This window comes from Eutrema salsugineum, unplaced genomic scaffold (assembly GCF_000478725.1).
Source record: "Eutrema salsugineum unplaced genomic scaffold, Eutsalg1_0 scaffold_5, whole genome shotgun sequence".
Taxonomy (NCBI): domain Eukaryota; kingdom Viridiplantae; phylum Streptophyta; class Magnoliopsida; order Brassicales; family Brassicaceae; genus Eutrema; species Eutrema salsugineum.
Genome location: NW_006256612.1, coordinates 2,034,581 through 2,053,104, shown reverse-complemented (window position 1 = coordinate 2,053,104; position 18,524 = coordinate 2,034,581). Strand labels below are relative to the sequence as shown.

At 34.4% G+C, this 18,524-nt stretch overlaps 3 protein-coding genes across 3 annotated transcripts; 2 read left to right on the top strand and 1 right to left on the bottom strand.

The window, feature by feature from the left end:
* Window positions 1-4,979: 4,979 nt before the first annotated feature.
* On the top strand, window positions 4,980-8,494 carry LOC18991751 (subtilisin-like protease SBT3.5). The gene is made up of 10 exons (XM_006415073.2): window positions 4,980-5,231; window positions 5,319-5,410; window positions 5,484-5,581; window positions 5,666-5,821; window positions 5,913-6,589; window positions 6,684-6,772; window positions 6,863-7,111; window positions 7,220-7,334; window positions 7,409-7,601; window positions 7,719-8,494. The coding sequence occupies exons 1-10, from the start codon at window positions 5,124-5,126 to the stop codon at window positions 8,288-8,290; spliced, it is 2,349 nt and encodes a 782-aa protein (XP_006415136.1). The 5' UTR covers window positions 4,980-5,123; the 3' UTR covers window positions 8,291-8,494.
* A 15-nt stretch (window positions 8,495-8,509) lies between these two features.
* LOC18991750 (subtilisin-like protease SBT3.2) lies at window positions 8,510-12,078 on the bottom strand. Its single transcript, XM_006415072.2, has 9 exons — window positions 11,887-12,078; window positions 11,649-11,740; window positions 11,403-11,500; window positions 11,165-11,320; window positions 10,396-11,081; window positions 10,214-10,302; window positions 9,872-10,117; window positions 9,665-9,779; window positions 8,510-9,383 (listed from the first exon to the last, which is right to left on the bottom strand). The coding sequence occupies exons 1-9, from the start codon at window positions 11,968-11,970 to the stop codon at window positions 8,619-8,621; spliced, it is 2,331 nt and encodes a 776-aa protein (XP_006415135.1). The 5' UTR covers window positions 11,971-12,078; the 3' UTR covers window positions 8,510-8,618.
* Window positions 12,079-13,221: 1,143 nt separating this feature from the next.
* LOC18991749 (50S ribosomal protein L11, chloroplastic) lies at window positions 13,222-14,691 on the top strand. The gene is made up of 4 exons (XM_006415071.2): window positions 13,222-13,484; window positions 13,573-13,745; window positions 13,950-14,013; window positions 14,314-14,691. The coding sequence occupies exons 1-4, from the start codon at window positions 13,265-13,267 to the stop codon at window positions 14,523-14,525; spliced, it is 669 nt and encodes a 222-aa protein (XP_006415134.1). The 5' UTR covers window positions 13,222-13,264; the 3' UTR covers window positions 14,526-14,691.
* Window positions 14,692-18,524: the final 3,833 nt, after the last annotated feature.

The window sequence follows — 18,524 nt, the reverse complement described above, 5'->3', positions numbered from 1 at the left end:
TTTTCTTTTGCACATGACATTACTGTAGATACTGTTCATCATCGCTGATACTATTCATCTAAGAGAAGATATTTTTTATTATTGGATAACTATTTAATTAACATAAAATATATGAAAGTTATCGCTATAAATTTGTGTTAACTTTGTTATCATATAATATACTAACATGTTAACAAATATATATGATAATTATAAGTAGTAACAAATATATCAGATAATTATAACGTGATAATTTCAAAATTTTGTAGTAAAATATTAACATGTATCGCTATAAATATGAAAGTTTGTGTTAAATATAAAAGTTATCGCTATAAATTTGTGTTAACTTTGTTATCATATAATATATTAACATGTTAACAAATATATATGATAATTATAAATGGTAACAAATCTATCAGATAATTATAACGTGATAATTTCAAAATTTTGTAATAAAATATTAACATATTAACAATAATATTTGTTAAATATAAAATATTAACACTAATAATCGAGAAATATAGCACGTTAACAATAATATAACGACAATATTTATATTAATACATAATTTATATAAAATATTAACAATAATATCAACATAATATGTATATTAACAGTAATTTATTTAGAATATTCATTGATAATAATTAAAAAATTATCGTGATAACTGTGATAGCAAAACTTTGGAGAATAAGGGTGATATAGTCTTTTTATGGTGAATAGTTCTATGGGACCTACACTCAAAAGGTGTCTCTTAATTTTGCTAACATCTATTACCCTTTATTGCAATTACTCAATTACTTTACATAAATGATAAATTTAATGTGTATTATAATGTGTTTATATTATTTTGCATATCTTATACCTTTTTCTTCTTACCACGTAAATATATCTCTGACAATTTTCACAAAAGAAAAAAAAATAATCATGTTTGGTAATTTCTAACAAAAAAAATCAATTTTAAATTCTGTCTATTTTATATTTTAAGCAACTTTGACTACCAAGAGATTTAACAGTTGTTTCTATCAAAAGTTATATTGAGAGATTCTAAAACTATAATTATATATTTTTTAATATACTGATTAAAATTTATTGAATCAACAACAGAAAAAAATACAATAGCCAGAGAAAATAAAATATATCTCTGAAGTTAAAAACAAGCTAATAACGAATATATTTCTAGAACCAAAAAATCAAGAAACAAGAAACTATTGTTCGAATAAAGTACAGAAATGCAGAAAATAAATGATGGATACAAAAACTTGAGAATGAAGCTCTCGAAAACACAAAGTAAATTGAAAAATGTGCTGCCGAGATAACCAATAACCATAGACGTAGGAGAGCCAAGGATTGAACCTACAAAAATAAAAACAACTATATAATACAAATTTAATAAGAACTATTAAAAAACAAACCAGATGAATACCTGTACGTAATATGCGGGTTTTTTCTTCAACTATTTCAAATTTATATATTTTTGTATTTTCCTATAAAAATAAAAATCATTATTTGTTATGTGTTAGTATATTAATATAAATCAAACAACTTAAAATAAAATCTCATTAAAAAAATCTAGAGTTTATACAAAAAACTATCAATATTTTAAGTAATTATAACATAAATTCTTGTTAATATCTACATAAATGTTATTTAATAAGAAATTAATACATTTTTTGAAGTGGTTTAAAATTTAATATTAAAATTTATTAATTATTTTGTTTTTTAAATATAATTTTAAATGCGATTTTTTTTAAACTATTTCAAATTTATATATTTTTATTTTCCTAAAAAAAATATGATCATCATTTGTTATGTGTTAATATATTATTATAAATCAATTAATTTAAAATATAATATCATTAGAAATGAAGAGTTTATTAAAAAAACAACAATTTTAATTAATTATAACATAAATTCTCATTTAATATTTATATAAATATTATTTAAGAATCAACTAATAGAAAAAACCTTTCATTTTGTAGTGCTTAATATTAAAATTTTTTAATTAATTTTATTTAAAAACTGTAATTTTAAATTAAAAAATATGACATATGTCATTCTCATATCAACTCTTAAATACTGATATGACATTCATATGGAGAGAGTTGAGCAACTTTTATATATTCTTTCCGGTCATTCTGACACATTTCACACAGATTAAGAAATTAATAAAATATATAAATATATTCCTAATTAATATACTTTTATAAACAGGAAATAAAAGTAGAAAGTTACGTTAAAAATGCATGACACTTTTTTTAAACAAAAAATGAAATCTAAAACAACACTTATTATAAAACAGAGGAGTATAAAATTCTTCTAATTTATGATCATCCTTCCTCAATGGTACGATTACGAGTTTACCTAAACTAAACTTCTCGCTCCCAATGTTGAAATTCTGATTAATTGTCAGAAAATATATCGAAATTTCTATTGATTCACGGGACAAATAAAATATAGGTACAAAATCAAACTTAGCCCCAGATTTAATGGGTCCTTTCGGATCTCTAGTGAGGTGACAATTGTCTTTTTTTCTCATCTATGTGATCTAAATTTCATTTTTTCCTCTTATATTCGTATAAAATCTTACCATACTATACACTTTATGTTTGCGTATATATATACACAAATAAATAAATTGTCCATAACGTTGCTTAGTGTTGTGGATCTTAATTCTTAAACCACTTTTTTTCTTAGCTAAAATAAGTTGTACTAGGAGACAAAATCTGAGCGTGAGATTAGTTTGAGGGGCTCGACGTTATTAGTCTTCAGATAATAGATCAAGGTTTTGATGCAAAGACTAATATGTATAATAATTGTATGTTTCTCAACTTTTTTAAATCTTTAACTTTAGACCAAACTTCATTAAATTAATAAATTACAATGATTAGTACCATTACCCATCGATATAACGGGAGTATGGGTTGAATCTACAGAGAAGCACATTAATACTATATTACAAAGTTTCATACTCATTTCGGCTAAGGTACATAACTTTGAACCAAAGGAACATGTAAGAAAGACGGTTGATTGCAAATTGTATTTAACATATTATGTTAGTTAGATATATTATTCAATGGACATGGGCATTGTCTTCAACATTGATTAATGAATACTATCATCAACATTGATTAATGAATCTTATCATCAAGGGACAAGGAGTTTTTTGCCCAATTTTATCAAGCCATATCTTCTTTAAAAAATAATAATATTACAACAAAAGATTAAGCTTGTTGACAAACAAGTGATTTCTTTTTTTCCGAATTGAAAGAAAATAAACTTTTATTTCGCCGATCTTATGTCCATTTTTTTATAGATCTTATTTCCATTTATTTTTTTCTTTTCAGATTTTTATCATTCGTTAACGTAATATGATCATAAGTAAAGAAACCAATATTAGTGACGATAGTTCATGGAACCCACATGAGACTTATACACCCACCAGCATTTTTGTTTGGTTTCAGTTTTGATATTTTTTACCACCAATAATATACTATATATCTTCGAATATATAACTGCAACAAAACACATATTCAATCAATTTAATTAGTATTTTCTAATGTTACAATATGAAGAAACTCTAAAAAATTAATAAAAACAAACAAACAGTGACATTTGAATAATTCGTCTGCCATATGAAAGAGGGAACATAGAATCACGAAGGATGTCAAATCGATACGAAATAAGATGAGAATCGCGTTGGATAATTTCATCATGAGATTTTGGTAAAATAATGGTTCTAGTACTGGGAGAGAAGGGTATTATAGTCAATTGACTAAATACACGAAAGAGTGGGCAATCATGCAGGTCACAATTCGAAATCCAAAAAAGTGGATTGCATGTTCGTGAACCGGCGACGGTCGAGTGATGACAAATTTGGACTAATTGGTAACCGAAAGAACAATTTAATAATGAGCAAAGATGACTCATTATAATTTTGCAAGAGTCCTTTTAATGGGGTTATAAAATTTCAATTTTTCTTTTATTATATAGCAAGTTCAAATTTTGGATTTATGAAAGTTCAGAATTTTTTTTTTGTCACTCACGGCATCCACATATGGTGAACCATGATTTAAAACATAATGGAAATACTTGAACCCCCCTAATCCGCAACTAACATAGTGAATAATCAAACACTTCTTCACCATGAATAGGTTAATAAAAATCCTCTATGAACATAAAAGAATTCCAATCAGAGCTAAAACAGGCTAATCCACTCCATTTAACTCTTAATCATTATAGTGGCTATAACTATTCTAAATCGGCTCTTTTGCCGTACCTATTACATTTGAATTTGAGAACATCAAAATGAAATACGTAAACTATAGTAGTACATGTTCCTAGATGGACGCAGACCAGTGGTTTTAGCGGGCCAGCTTGCAGGCCAACGTCTTTCATACTCCCAAATTCTCATAAAATAAGATATACGAAATAGTAGTTTTTTATTTTCTTGAACTATTTTAGTTTTGTTCAGTTAGCCGTTTGACACCCTACTCACATCCTTCTACTTTTAGTTTTTGCCTTTCATTGGCAAATTTTCAGATGCTCTGATACTCTTTATCAGAAAATCCATTGATCATTTTCGTTTTGCGAAAATGTTTTCACAGAAGCTAAATAAATCTCTGCAATTAATAGATGACACTAATCTCTCAAAAGTTATAAAACCTACTCGCTGCCTAGACATTGTCGTTACGGCGAATTCTCTCCTGGTACTAAAGAGATATTTTCGAATCAGTTTTGAGGTTCGGTCACTATCTTAAACTTATTAATTTTCCTTTGTTGATCAATCACGTTTCTTCCAATCCAAACATTACTATCTTCTTCACATTTGTTGAAAATTCCATTAAAACGAAACATTATTGGCCTTAGCCACACAAAGAATAATTGAGATTGACCAAGACGTTTCAGCTTCTTGTATTTTCGTCTCAATCTCCACAAGTTGTTATTTAGTCCCATGAAAACTTAGACACGTTTCTTTATTGAAGCTGCGTTTACATCCTCAAAAGTCGTTTCCAAGGTGATTGAAAAAAAAAATGAAACACTATTTTCTGTGTGACTTATGTAAAACATTCTTGGAAGAGAAGACATCTATTCTATAAAAATGCTGTTGCTTCCTCAACTTATTTCAAGTAGATTGAAAATTAATGAAACACTCTTCTTTGCTTGGGATGAGGAATTACAGAGCTTCACTTCTCTTGGTGATAAGTCTGATTATAGTTTTGAATGTCTCACGAGCTGATGCTAAGAGCAAGGTAAGACTGATCTTTTTTTTATAAGACAGCAAAAATGGAGAAACCAATAATAGTTTATTACTTAAATTTGGGTTGTGTTGTGAATAGGTTCATATAGTTTATCTTGGTGAAAAGCAACATGATGATCCAGACTTTGTCACAGAATCTCATCACCAAATTTTGTCGTCAGTTCTTGGCAGGTACACAGCTTTACTTGATTATTATTCAACCTCCATTATGAGCTTTACCAAAGGTTTTGTTCTTGTGTCACAGTAAAGAGGATGCACATGATTCAATGGTTCATAGTTACCGGCATGGCTTTTCAGGCTTCGCTGCCAAGCTTACCGAGTCACAAGCCAAGATACTCGCTGGTACACACATTCTCGCTTCTATTTTTGACTGTCTGAGCAAGATCAGCTGAATATCTTCATTTCGGATGCAACTTTTGGAAACAGATTCACGTGAAGTTGTTCATGTCATACCGGATAGTTTCTACGAACTTGCGACAACTCGGACTTGGGACTACTTAGGTCTATCTGTCGCCAATCCAAAGAATCTCCTAAATGATACAAACATGGGTGGCCAAGTTATCATTGGCTTTATTGACTCAGGTTTTAAGTACTTTCCATTCCATTATATCGTAGGTTCTTTTGATTCCTTTATTGTAGCTCCCCAATGACTTGCCGTTTTGAGTGGTTATAGGAGTGTGGCCAGAGTCTGAATCATTTAACGACAATGGGGTTGGACCAATACCTAGCCATTGGAAAGGAAAGTGTGTACTTGGAGAAAAATTCATAGCAACAAACTGCAATAGAAAGCTAATAGGAGCTAAGTACTTCATCAACGGGTTTCTTGCTGAAAACGAAGGATTCAACTCCACAGAATCACCTGACTACATATCTGCTAGAGACTTTCTTGGCCATGGGACGCACGTTGCCTCTATCGCAGGTGGTTTATTTGTTCCTAACGTAAGCTACAAGGGACTCGCTAGTGGAAACTTAAGGGGTGGTGCACCGCGAGCACGCATAGCAATATACAAGGCTTGTTGGTATCTGGAACGGCTAGGTACAGTGGCTTGTTCATCTTCTGACATCTTGAAAGCAATGGATGAAGCTATCCATGATGGTGTTGATGTTTTGTCACTCTCTCTTGGCGCTCAAGTTCCTCTGTTTCCTAAAACTGATCTGCGTGATAGGATTGCTACTGGAGCGTTCCATGCAGTGGCAAAGGGCATCATAGTTGTTTGTGCAGGTGGGAACTCTGGACCAGCGGCTCAGACTGTTTTAAACACGGCTCCTTGGGTCATAACAGTTGCTGCAACCACTCTGGACCGGTCTTTTCCAACACCTATTACACTTGGGAACAACAACATGATACTGGTGAAGCAGAGTAGATGATTTTTTTTTTAATCAGCAAAACAAAATCCGAATCTTGTAATTGTCTGATTATGAAAATTTTCAACTGTTAATGTAGGGTCAAGCACTATTCACAGGTCCACAACTTGGCTTCACTAGTTTGGTTTACCCAGAGAATCCAGTGAGCAGCAATGAAACCTTTACAGGGTAAAATCAAAAATTTCTAACTTCCTGTTAAGATATATAATTCAGTTTATGTCAATTATCTAACATCTTTATGTATGTAACATTTTTCAGTGTCTGTGAGCGCCTTAACCTCAACCCAAACGGTACAATGGCAGGGAAAGTTGTGTTATGTTTCACAACAACAACACTTTTCACTGCTGTGTCGAGAGCTGCCTCTTATGTGAAGGCAGACGGTGGTCTTGGCTTGATCATAGCAAGAAACCCAGGTTACAATCTCACTCCATGTAGAGATGATTTTCCCTGTGTAGCCATTGATTACGAGCTCGGAACCGATATACTTCTCTACATACGCTCCACTAGGTATGAGAACTATGAATAAGTAGCACTCCCCTAGTAGAAACATCGAATAAAAGTACTCAACTTACTGATTCTGTTTCAATATTTATTGGCTTGAATTGTGGTTTGCAGATCACCTGTTGTGAACATACAACCTTCAAGAACACTCGTAGGACAACCTGTGGGGACAAAAGTGGCAACTTTCTCATCAAGAGGACCTAACTCGAATTCTCCAGCAATTTTAAAGGTATGCTTGTTTATTTACCCCATGAGATGTTTTGAATCACAAGAAATTTCACTTCTTCTTTTCTCGCAATGCAGCCTGACATAGGGGCACCAGGGGTGAGCATATTAGGTTCTACATCTCCAGATTCGAAATCCAGTTCCAAAGGATTTGATATTCTTGCGGGAACATCAATGGCGGCTCCGGTTATTTCAGGAGTTGTTGCACTTCTTAAAGCTTTGCATCCTAATTGGTCTCCTGCTGCCTTTAGATCAGCTATTGTCACTACAGGTTCTTATTTTCATCCAACTATATATAGAAACAAACCAATCAAAAGACAAACCTGGAAGTCTCATAGGTATTTAAGCAAGAACACACTGATCTGAATAAGAGTTCTTTACTTTGTAGCTTGGAGAACAGATCCATTTGGAGAGCAGATATTTGCAGAAGGGTCATCTCGCAAAGTAGCTGATCCGTTTGATTACGGTGGAGGCCTAGTGAATGCAGAGAAAGCTGCAGATCCAGGTTTTATATACGACATGGGCACAAAAGACTATATTCTCTACTTGTGCTCGGCTGGTTACAACGACTCATCTATCTCTCAGCTTGTTGGTAAAGTAACAGTCTGTTCAAACCCTAAACCTTCTGTTTTTGATGTCAATTTGCCTTCAATCACGATTCCAAACCTCAAAGACGAAGTTACTCTCACCAGAACCGTCACTAACGTTGGACCAGTTGATTCGGTCTACAAAGTCGTTGTCGAGCCTCCGTTTGGGGTTCGAGTGGTTGTGACTCCGGAGACGCTAAGGTTTAACTCTAAAACCAAAAGTGTGTCCTTCAAGGTTCGAGTCTCGACCACACACAAAATCAACACTGGATTCTTCTTTGGAAGCTTGATTTGGACAGACTCTTTGCATAACGTGACTATTCCTGTGTCTGTGCGAACACAGATTCTGCAAAACTACTATGATGAGAACTGATGAATGAAGGATCTTTATGTGTTTGTGCGAATAAAGCATTAATAATTTCTTTGAGGATATTACTTGAGACAAAAAAAAAGAGAAGAAGAAGAAGCAGAGGATATTACTTTGTTCTCTATTCATTCCCCCTATAATTTGATTTCTTGTTCCCCAAGAAACTTAGCAATAAGCTACTTTTTTTTGAGAAATAATAAACTTTTTTTTTTTATGGGATGAATATTCAATAGCAACATTAACCGTATAATTAAATCAATAACCAACACAATAAACAAAAAAAATATCATAAATAAATAAATAAATGCAGAATAAGAAGGAATAAACAAAGAAATCAGTTCTCGTCGTAATAACGCTGCAGAATCTGAGTTCTAACAGACAAAGGGATGACCACATTATGAAGAGAGTCAGTCCATGTCAAGCTTCCAAAGTAGTAGCCAGTGTTTACTCTATGGTTCGTCAACACTCGAACCTTGAACGAGAGCTTCTTGGTCTTAGCATTGAACACTAGTGTCCTCGGTGTCACGGTCACGTTGACACCCATTGGAGCCTCGATCACAGCCTTATAAACCGACCCTACTGGTCCAACGTTGGTAACTGTTCTAGTGACAGTAACTTCTTTTCCAAGGTTTGGGATTGTGATTGAAGGCAAGTTAAGATCAAGAACAGAAGGTTTAGGGTTTGCACAAACTGTCTTCTTGCGAACGAGTCTACTAATAGATGAATCCGTGTAGCCAACAGAGCACAAGTAGAGAACGTAATCTTTAACTCCCATATCGTAAACAAGGCCGGGTTTGGCGGCTTTTTCTGAGTTCACAACGCCTCCTCCGTAGTCAAATGGATCAGCTAGTTTGCGGTTTGATCCGTCTGCGAAAATAGGTTCACCGGATGGATCGGTTCTCCAAGCTGTAGTGACAATGGCGGATCTAATAGCGGCAGGAGACCAATGAGGGTGCAAAGACTTAAGGAGTGCTACGATTCCTGCCACAACAGGAGTAGACATCGATGTTCCTGACTTCATAGAGAATCCTCTGTCGTTGAATGTATCGTTTGGAGATGTAGCCGCGAGTATGTTCACTCCAGGTGCTGCAATATCAGGCTGTATCAGAGAAAACAATCAGTTCTCAGTTTTAGTCAAAAAGAAACTATAAGAAACTTCAGTCACAAGTAAACTATATGAAACTATAATCTTATTGATGCTTTTCTTGAACCTAGTTCTTGTATACACTTATATTTAGAACATACAATACCTTAAATCTAAATGATAATATGTTCAAAGAATCTAGTAGAGTTTAGGATTTATCAAAAACAGAGAATGCTACAATTATAGATTTATCAGAATTAAGAAACAGAGAATCATGTGGCTAGGTCTGAATATACCTTGAGAATTGCAGGAGAAATCGAACTAGGTCCTCTAGATGAGAAAGTCGCGACCTTTGTAGCCACAGGGAGTCCAACCAATGTTCTTGTAGGTTGTATCTTAGCGACAGGTGATCTACAAAACCAACCGTTTAATATACATTATCAATACTAAGGTTAATGGTTAAACGTTGATGAAAATATGTATAATGCAGATGTATAATATACCTAGTGGAACGTATGTAGAAGAGTATATCAGTTCCAAGTTCGTAATCTACAGCGAGACAAGGGAAACCGTCGCATGGATTAAGCTGGTATCCTGGATTTCTTGCAACGATCACACCGTAGCCATCAAGGTTAAATACATCTGATGCAGCCTGGATCACGGTCCCATAATCCGTTGATTTTGTGAAACACAAGACAATCTTTTCTTTAATAATACGAGCTGGGTTTTTGGACAGATCTTCGCAGACTCTGCAAGTAAAAATAGACTTGGTCTCATTAGGTACAAAGGCACTTGCTTTGATGGAAACGGGAGACCATACAGAAGATTAGAGACTTAAAAATTACCCGGAAAATGTCTCGTTGCTTGCTTCAGGACCTTCAGGGTAAACCAGACCGGTGAAATCCATATCTGGACCTTGATACAATGCTTGACCCTAAAATTTAAAGAAGATTAAATGTTTTTAAGTAAAACTTGTGAAAGAAGTAATCTTTGCTCTGTTTTTAAAACTATCGTAAAGCTTAATTACCACAATTGTAACATTGTTCCCAAGTGTAATAAGTGTGGGAAAAGACCGATCTTGAGTGGTCGCAGCAACGGTAATAATCCAAGGAGCCGTGTTGGTAACGGTTTGAGAAGCAGGACCAGCGTTACCACCGGAACACACGACCGGAATCCCCTTCGCGACCGCGTGAAACGCTCCAACCGCCATAGCATCTCGAGCGTCAACTTCCGGAAACAGAGGAATCGAGAAAGATGTCGAGATCGACAAAACATCTACACCATCGTGTATCGCTTCGTCTATTGCTTTCAACATATCTGCAGCTGAACAAGTCGCTGTCCCTAGAGAGGTTAAGTGCCAACAAGCCTTGTACATAGCTACCCGGGCTCGAGGCGCACCGCCTCTAGCGATTCCTCTCCCGAGAGCTAAGTAGCTCGCGTCCGGGACAAATGAGCCAGCAGCGGTTGCAGCCACATGGGTTCCATGACCGTTGAAGTCTCTAGGAGAGACGTATTCTGGATTCTCCGTTGTGTTCCAGTTGCTTTCGTCGGCGCCGCCGAGTAAGCCACTCACGAAGTATTTGGCGCCAATCAGTTTTCTGTTACAAACAGTTGAGCCGTTGAAACTCTGTTTTGACTCGCAACTTCCTTTCCAACGTTTTGGTATTGGTCCAAGACCATTGTCACTGAATGATTCTGACTCTGGCCATATCCCTGAAACACAAAAACGGTTTAAGAAACTTGAGTACTTTCTAAGAAATGGTTTAAGAGGCAAGGATTCGGTTTAGAGAAATAACCGGAGTCAACGACGCCGATGATGACTTTGTCTCCCATGTTAGTTTGGTTTAGGAGATTCTTGGGATGCTTTGAGGTATGTTTTAAGTAATCCCAAGTCCTAGTTGTCTGCAACTCATAGAATCTATCGCGTATGACATGAACAACTTCAGGTAACTCTGTTTTCACAAAACAAGAATTGCATTTAGCCACTGCAAAAGACCAAAACAAGAAACAGTATTTATTCTTATAAGTAAGTACCTGAAAGTTGATTCACTTGGGAATCAGTAAGCTTGGCTGCGAAAGCTGAGAAGCCATGGTGATAACTATACACCATTGAGTCATGTGCAGCCTCTTTGCTGTGATGTGACAAGCAAAAATGAGTGTTAAAAGTTTGGATGTTAATCGGTAGAGACCTAAAATACTGTCCAAGAAACATGTCTCAATCTACTCATTGTTCTTGATACTTGACGATAGAGTTTTGGTCAAAGTTGGTTAAATTATTACCTTCCGAGGATTGACCAAAGCATCTGATGATGAGACTCGGTGACTGAGGCAGGATCATCGTGTTGCCTCTCACCCAGGTACACTATGTGAACCTATTCAAATCATCAAACAAAGCATACCAAGTTTATCTTCTTGCAAGAACTAAACTCATAGAGGAACTGGTATAAGAACCAAAAGAAAGGGATTGAGTAGAGATTCAGATCTAGATATAAGAAAGCTAGGCGTAAGATTTAAGTACCTTAGTCTCAGCTGCAGAAATGTTCAGAATAAGCATTAGACATATAGCCACAAGAATCGGTGTTCTTAGCATTTTGGGTTCCATTAGAGAGATGTGATGTAGTTTACTTGAAGAGACTCTTGTGGAACTGTGGAAGAAGATGAAGGGTGTTATATAGATTGAGATTTATATACATAAAGTTAAGTCTTTTAGGCTCACATTGTTTGAACTCTGAAATATTGAATCATGATTGGTTGCTCTGATTGAGGCAACTTGTATGTTTATTATATAAACGTATATATTAGAGTAATATTAGTTTACGTGAAAATGCAGCCTCGTAGACCCTTTCTTTCTTAAAAGTTAAAACGAGAGGAACCACATAAGAAAGTCCCTCCATTCCAATCTCAAGAGTCAAGAATCATTCAGTTGACTTTTTTTTTTTAGTTTCTTGTTAATATTTTAATAATTAGAACTCACCATTATATCTCTGTGACTTTCTGCCAATTGAAACGAAGCCGCCCTTGATTTTATCTTATTTTATAGAATATGATTGGTTCTATTCTGGATTGCAATTGTTCCTGGTGATAAATAATTTGTTGTTGGTCAAGCGGCTCAAGCCAAAAAAAAAAAAGGTGTATATGCGTTCAAATAGTTACAACACGGTGTCTAATCAAATCTGGCTGATGTTTCCATGAATGCGATACTTTTATTTTTTTTTTGTTTAATTTTGAGATGAATGTGATACTTCCATTGAGACAACAACTAGAAACTTTTTTTGGTCAACGTTATCTTACTAAAAAAAAATATACCACACATTTAACTTCTTTTTCTTTGACTTAACAATATATATATATATATATAATCGTTTCCAAATTGTATTTACTGAATAAAAGTATGGAAAGAGGTTTTTTTTTTTCTTTTTTCTAGCGTACAAAAGGTTATTCTAGAGATGTTTTTTTGTTGTAATATACTGAACTTGACTATGGTTAGTTTTTTGTTGTTGTTTTCCTTGTTTTTTGAAGGATTACTTAGTCTAGGCTTTAGGTAATTCCTAATCAAATGTGGTTTTTGTGCGTCGCATACTTTCACATTAAAGAGAATTTACACTTTCACATCTTTTCATTTTCAAGTATCAACGGTTCATTTTGAATCTACATATATTATGGACCGTTTCTGTATGGATTAATAATGCATTGAGGACTTGTCAAAGATGTTCGAGAGTCTGAAAAATTGGCTTTCTTTCAAGGTAGAGTTTCACTATCTTTGTAATCTTAGATGGGCTTACAGGATCTGGAATTGTAGGCCCACTTGTTTAGCCCATGAAGTGAGAACTCAAAAGTGGATAGGATTTTTCCCTCATCGTTCTGCTTTCACTACCTTCTTCGTTCACTCTCCATCAATGGCGTCTTCTTCTCTATCAACTCTTTGCAGCTCTACCTCGTCTTCTCTGCATCCCAAATCTAAGCTCTCACATTCTCTTTCTGCTAAATTATCCTCTAAAGCAAATGTTTCCGTCCAGTTTCTGGGAAAGAGACAGCCCCAACTTATCTCCTCAACACCGAGATTTCTCACCGTTATCGCCATGGCTCCGCCTAAACCCGGAGGCAAAGCCAAAAAAGGTACAATTTTTTCACAACCCATCTCTTTATATACTATAATTCTCTTGATTTCGGGCTCGATTGGCTTATGGGTTGGAGAATTTCGCAGTTGTCGGAGTTATTAAACTGGCTCTAGAGGCCGGCAAAGCAACTCCGGCGCCGCCTGTTGGTCCAGCACTTGGTTCAAAGGGAGTCAACATTATGGCTTTTTGCAAGGATTACAATGCCAGAACCGCAGATAAAGCCGGTTATATCATTCCCGTTGAAATCACAGTCTTCGATGTGAGTTTGCTTCTTCTACCCTAACTCACACTCTCTTACAATCGTAGATAAAACCGGTTAAGATCTTGATTTCTGGTTTGACTTTTGCAAGTGTTGTAAAAGCTTCAACTTGTGATAAGAGAAGCATTTGAATAGTTATATGTGTCTCGAGTCACATAGCTCTATGAGATGTATTTCATAGAGTTACTTCTTGTATGGTTGCAGGATAAGAGCTTCACATTTATACTCAAGACCCCTCCTGCTTCGGTTCTGTTGCTCAAGGCTGCAGGTAATCTTTTGACGAGTACCATGATCAATGAATGTGGATTTTGATAGTTGAGCTGTCTCTGTAGAAATGATGATCTTGGGGGCTTGCTTGAATCTTATCTTGAAAGCTGCATAGCTTGAGTTTTGCTAGATCATTACTTGAGCTTCTACTCAAAGATTAGAATAATTTGGCAAGAAAAGCATGTAAATTGTAGTTTTGTGACGTATGACTCTACTTACACAGAGTGCATCTACTCTATTTCCTTGTCTCTCTTCCTGTGAGTTTTGTGGTGTGTGACATTTGTTAAGTTGTCGAAAATAGGTGTTGAGAAGGGATCGAAAGATCCGAAGCAAGATAAAGTTGGGATGATAACAATAGACCAACTACGCACAATCGCAGCAGAGAAGCTCCCCGATTTGAATTGCACGACCATTGAATCCGCTATGAGAATCATTGCAGGAACTGCAGCTAACATGGGGATCGACATAGACCCTCCAGTTCTTGAACCCAAAAAGAAAGCAGTTTTGTTGTAAAAGCTGCCCGCATGGTAGTTTCTCTGTTTTGATAATGTCTGATTCATTTCTAAGTGTAATTTCCAGTAATACACTTGAGAGAAATCCATATAAAGATTATTTTGCGTAAATCACAGTCTTGGTGTGCAACATGTATATGTGTCCAAGAAGGAAATCTTAGCCGCAATCTTTGTGTGTTTAATCTCTCCGGCAGCTGAAGTTAGTTACGGTATCAAAGCCAACAGTTTTTTTATCTAAAAAATGCGGCTAATCTACTCTCATACAATTGCTTGTTTTCTCTACTCTCTGAGACTCTGAGTGCTCCTGGTTTTCAAATGAAGCTTGATCCAAGCGCACAAAAAAAAAAAAAAAAAAAAAAAATAAAAATATATATATATATATATATATAGATATATTTGATCATGATCGAAGAGATTAAAATCTTCCATTAAAGAAAAATTATGATTTGTTTCAACGTTCAACTGCATGACATACTATTGAACTAAACACTCCAGCTGAAACAGAGACTTTATGTTCCAACAACAAAGCCAATATGATCAAGCCAGACTTTGTGTAGCATCGTTAATTTCGAATTTGTTAGAAAAATAATGATTTGATTTGTTAAAATTCATTATTTAATCTGAATTACTCCAACTTTGTATTTTTCTACTCTATGATACGTAGTGTGGAGAACAAGGGGAAGTGCAAAAAGACTAAGACCAAAAAAAGAAAATAATAACGAAAAGAAAAAAGAAAAACGACGCTGTTATCTTATGGTCTAAGACTTTTGATTCGAACTCTGGTTCTATCGTTTTTGTTCTAGATATATGTGTTCTTGTGGGTGTTTCCCTTTCATTTAATTTGTACGTGACTGTGATGAATGCTTGTCTCGTATCATGTTTTGAGTTTAAATGGTTTGATTCTAAACATAAACTTTCACATGTAGACCGATTTAGCTTATTTTGTGAAGGCGACTAAACAAAACGTCTTTGAAAACACCTTTGTTAATTTGTGTTGTGTTGCATAAATTAGAAGGTACTGTTGACTATTAGAGCATGTCCATTGGGTGGGGGTTGGAGAAAGAGTTCGGCTCGAGTTCATAGGCAGTTTTGATGAACCTCTGTTCACCAATGGACATGCTCTTACATTCATGAGAAGAACTACAACAAGGTACACAAAAATTTTAAGTATGCATTTGTATATTACTGTACGGTCTGTTAGGATTTCTCGGTTATGTATCTTTTTCTTGGTCATCTAAAGTTTTATATATATGATTACCGGTACATGAGAACAAGCATAAAAAAATAAGCTTTGAACCCAAAATATAAATTTCTAGAGACCCTTCCCAAAAACTTAGGGTTACACCAAAAAACACAACAAGTAAAAAAAAAACATGAAGAAAAGGATGACTCTCTCACTCACAAAAATCTCATTGAGCTATGCTGAATGGTTTATGGCTACATAAGGTTGATGAAGGTAAATCTTTTGTGCCACTTTTTGCAATGGGAAGAGTTCCTCTATTTGATGTTTGTTATTCCCAGGGCCGGCCCACAGCTAAGGCCCGTAAAGGCTTCAGGGCAGCTCAGAAGACTCTAATTTTTTGGGCAACAAAAAAAGTCTCAAAATTTTTTTATAAGTGTGTGTAAAAACATTTATCCCACATCGACCAAGACCAAAAATAGGAAGAAAAAATTACCTATAAATAAGAGTCATTGTCCCTATCAAATATTAAAAAAAAAAATCGATTCTTGCTTATAAAATCGATTTTGGGTTTCAAAAAATTGATTTTGGCTTCAAAAAATCGATTTTGGCTTCAAAAAATCGATTCTGGACTCCAAAAAATCGATTCTGAGTTTTAAAAAAATCGATCTTAAACTTAAACACATAACAAATTATGTTTCAATAATATTTTATATTATTTTAATTAAATATTCAAAAATATGCTGCAAAAAAAAAATTTGATTAAGGACATCATTTTTATCCTACGCTTTAGGCGTCAAATCACTTTGGGTCAGTCTTGGTTATTCCACTATCCATCTTCCAACCTCGAATAGGTTTCAAAATGTGCATAGTGTCAGCTGCCTATGATCGAAAAAATGGCCAAGCTTGAGGTCGATTCACTGCTCCAACAAGTTCCGGATAGGTTCTGAAGCGTTGAATAGATAGATAGGGTCCACAAGTATATATACTCAACGCTTATTAGAAACAAAGTAATTAATATTTGTTCACATATGTATTTTTATATTGAGAAGAGTAGGACAACGTTATATGGGAACATCCATTCGTATTTCAAACAGAACTTGTTCAACATTCTTGGATTTTTTTTGTTTAATGACAAAAGCTTTTGCTGTCTAAGTTAATTTCACGTGAACTAAACGTGGACTTTGTTCTCCAAAGTAATTAAAAATTAAGTTGGACCAATTCAGAGAAGACTGGGATTTTATTTATAGAAGGAATATTGAAATGGAACAATTAAAAAATATATATTGAAATTTACAAGTTTATTCTCTCTATATATGCATGTACAAACTTACATTTTGAAATTATATTTCTAGATCAACGAAAAAATGTATAACGTCCTGCTGTGTTTACTAACTTTAAGTTTTTTATTGTTCTCTGGGTTATCAAACACTGCATTGGCCCGAGTGCAATACGAATCTCCAAAGTCAAGCAAGTTTTACAAATTCGAAGCAATTTTAAATGCCCAATCTGATTTTGGCTTGGTTGTAGTTCAAAGCTTCTGGCTTATAAAATAGAAGAACTGAATAGTAACTGAATATTATTCACTTTGGTTATAGTTTGATAATCTTTTGGACTTCTAATTCCATGTTTAGCAAAATATACGTAGATTTTCAAATCAGAGAGTCTAACTGAATGATTTGATTTCTTCTTCTTTTTTGAATTTTTTTTGTATTAGTTTTCATGGATACAGTTTTGTTTGATTTAGATTGGTTCAACTGGATTTATATATAAACAAGAATTGTTCACTAAAAACACACAAAATAACTGTTGGTTTTCATTTTTTTGGGAAAATAAACAGGAGAAGAGGTTTGGGATCAAAAGATGGTCAGAGAGATCAAGATTGGAATTCATGGTAGTTGTTCACCTTCAGCAAAAAAAGGCTCACATCGAGGCACACAGAATAGACGATACTCACGAAAACGATGTCCTAAAACCTAGCTACAATTTTTGCAACAAAAAAAAAAAAACCTAGCTACAATCAGTAATATATAATATATACATATATATGTGCATAATAGAGATTCATATATGTACATAATATTTTCTCACATGTAAAATTAATCGTGATAATATAATGTTGGTATTTTTGAGAAGTATAATCCTCCCAAGTTATTTGCTCGGAAATTTTATCAATGTCCTTATCTTTTTCCATAACGGTTTGTACAAGACCAGAAAAAGCAAACCGGATCGTTTCAGCTAACCCTAGAGTTAAAGTTTCAGTTTCAAAGTCACATGCCAAAGTGACAAGTTCCAAACAATCTGGCTTTGCCGTGAAGATCATTTTGACGCATTACTGTCACCTTATCAAGTGCTATCTGCTTTAAGCTTTATTGTTCTTAATTTGTATTGTCATTATATTATCAAAGAGGACGAATACTTTTCTTTTGTTATATTAATAGATGTTTGAGAAATGAAAAGAAAGAGTTATACAAAAAAAGCATATGGGATGTTTTAATATAATTATATGGTAGGGAAATAGGATTAGCATATGTTTCACCCGTAATCGAAAATTTAGTTTGATTAATTATCGTTTGGTCAGGGCTGTCACCCGTAACCGATAATATAATTTAACTTTCAATTGGACAAGAATGTCACTACTCACCAGTAGCAAAACAAAATTAGCTATCGGAGAAGGTAAAATATGTAGGTGTTACTCGGTTTGAAAACTTTTCTTTAATACTTCCGAGTGATTCTCTCATGTTTTAGTGGAATGCAGTTGACTTTTTGTTTTCTCTCTAATTAGCATAAGCACTTGTCCCAAGTGGCTCTTACTTGGTT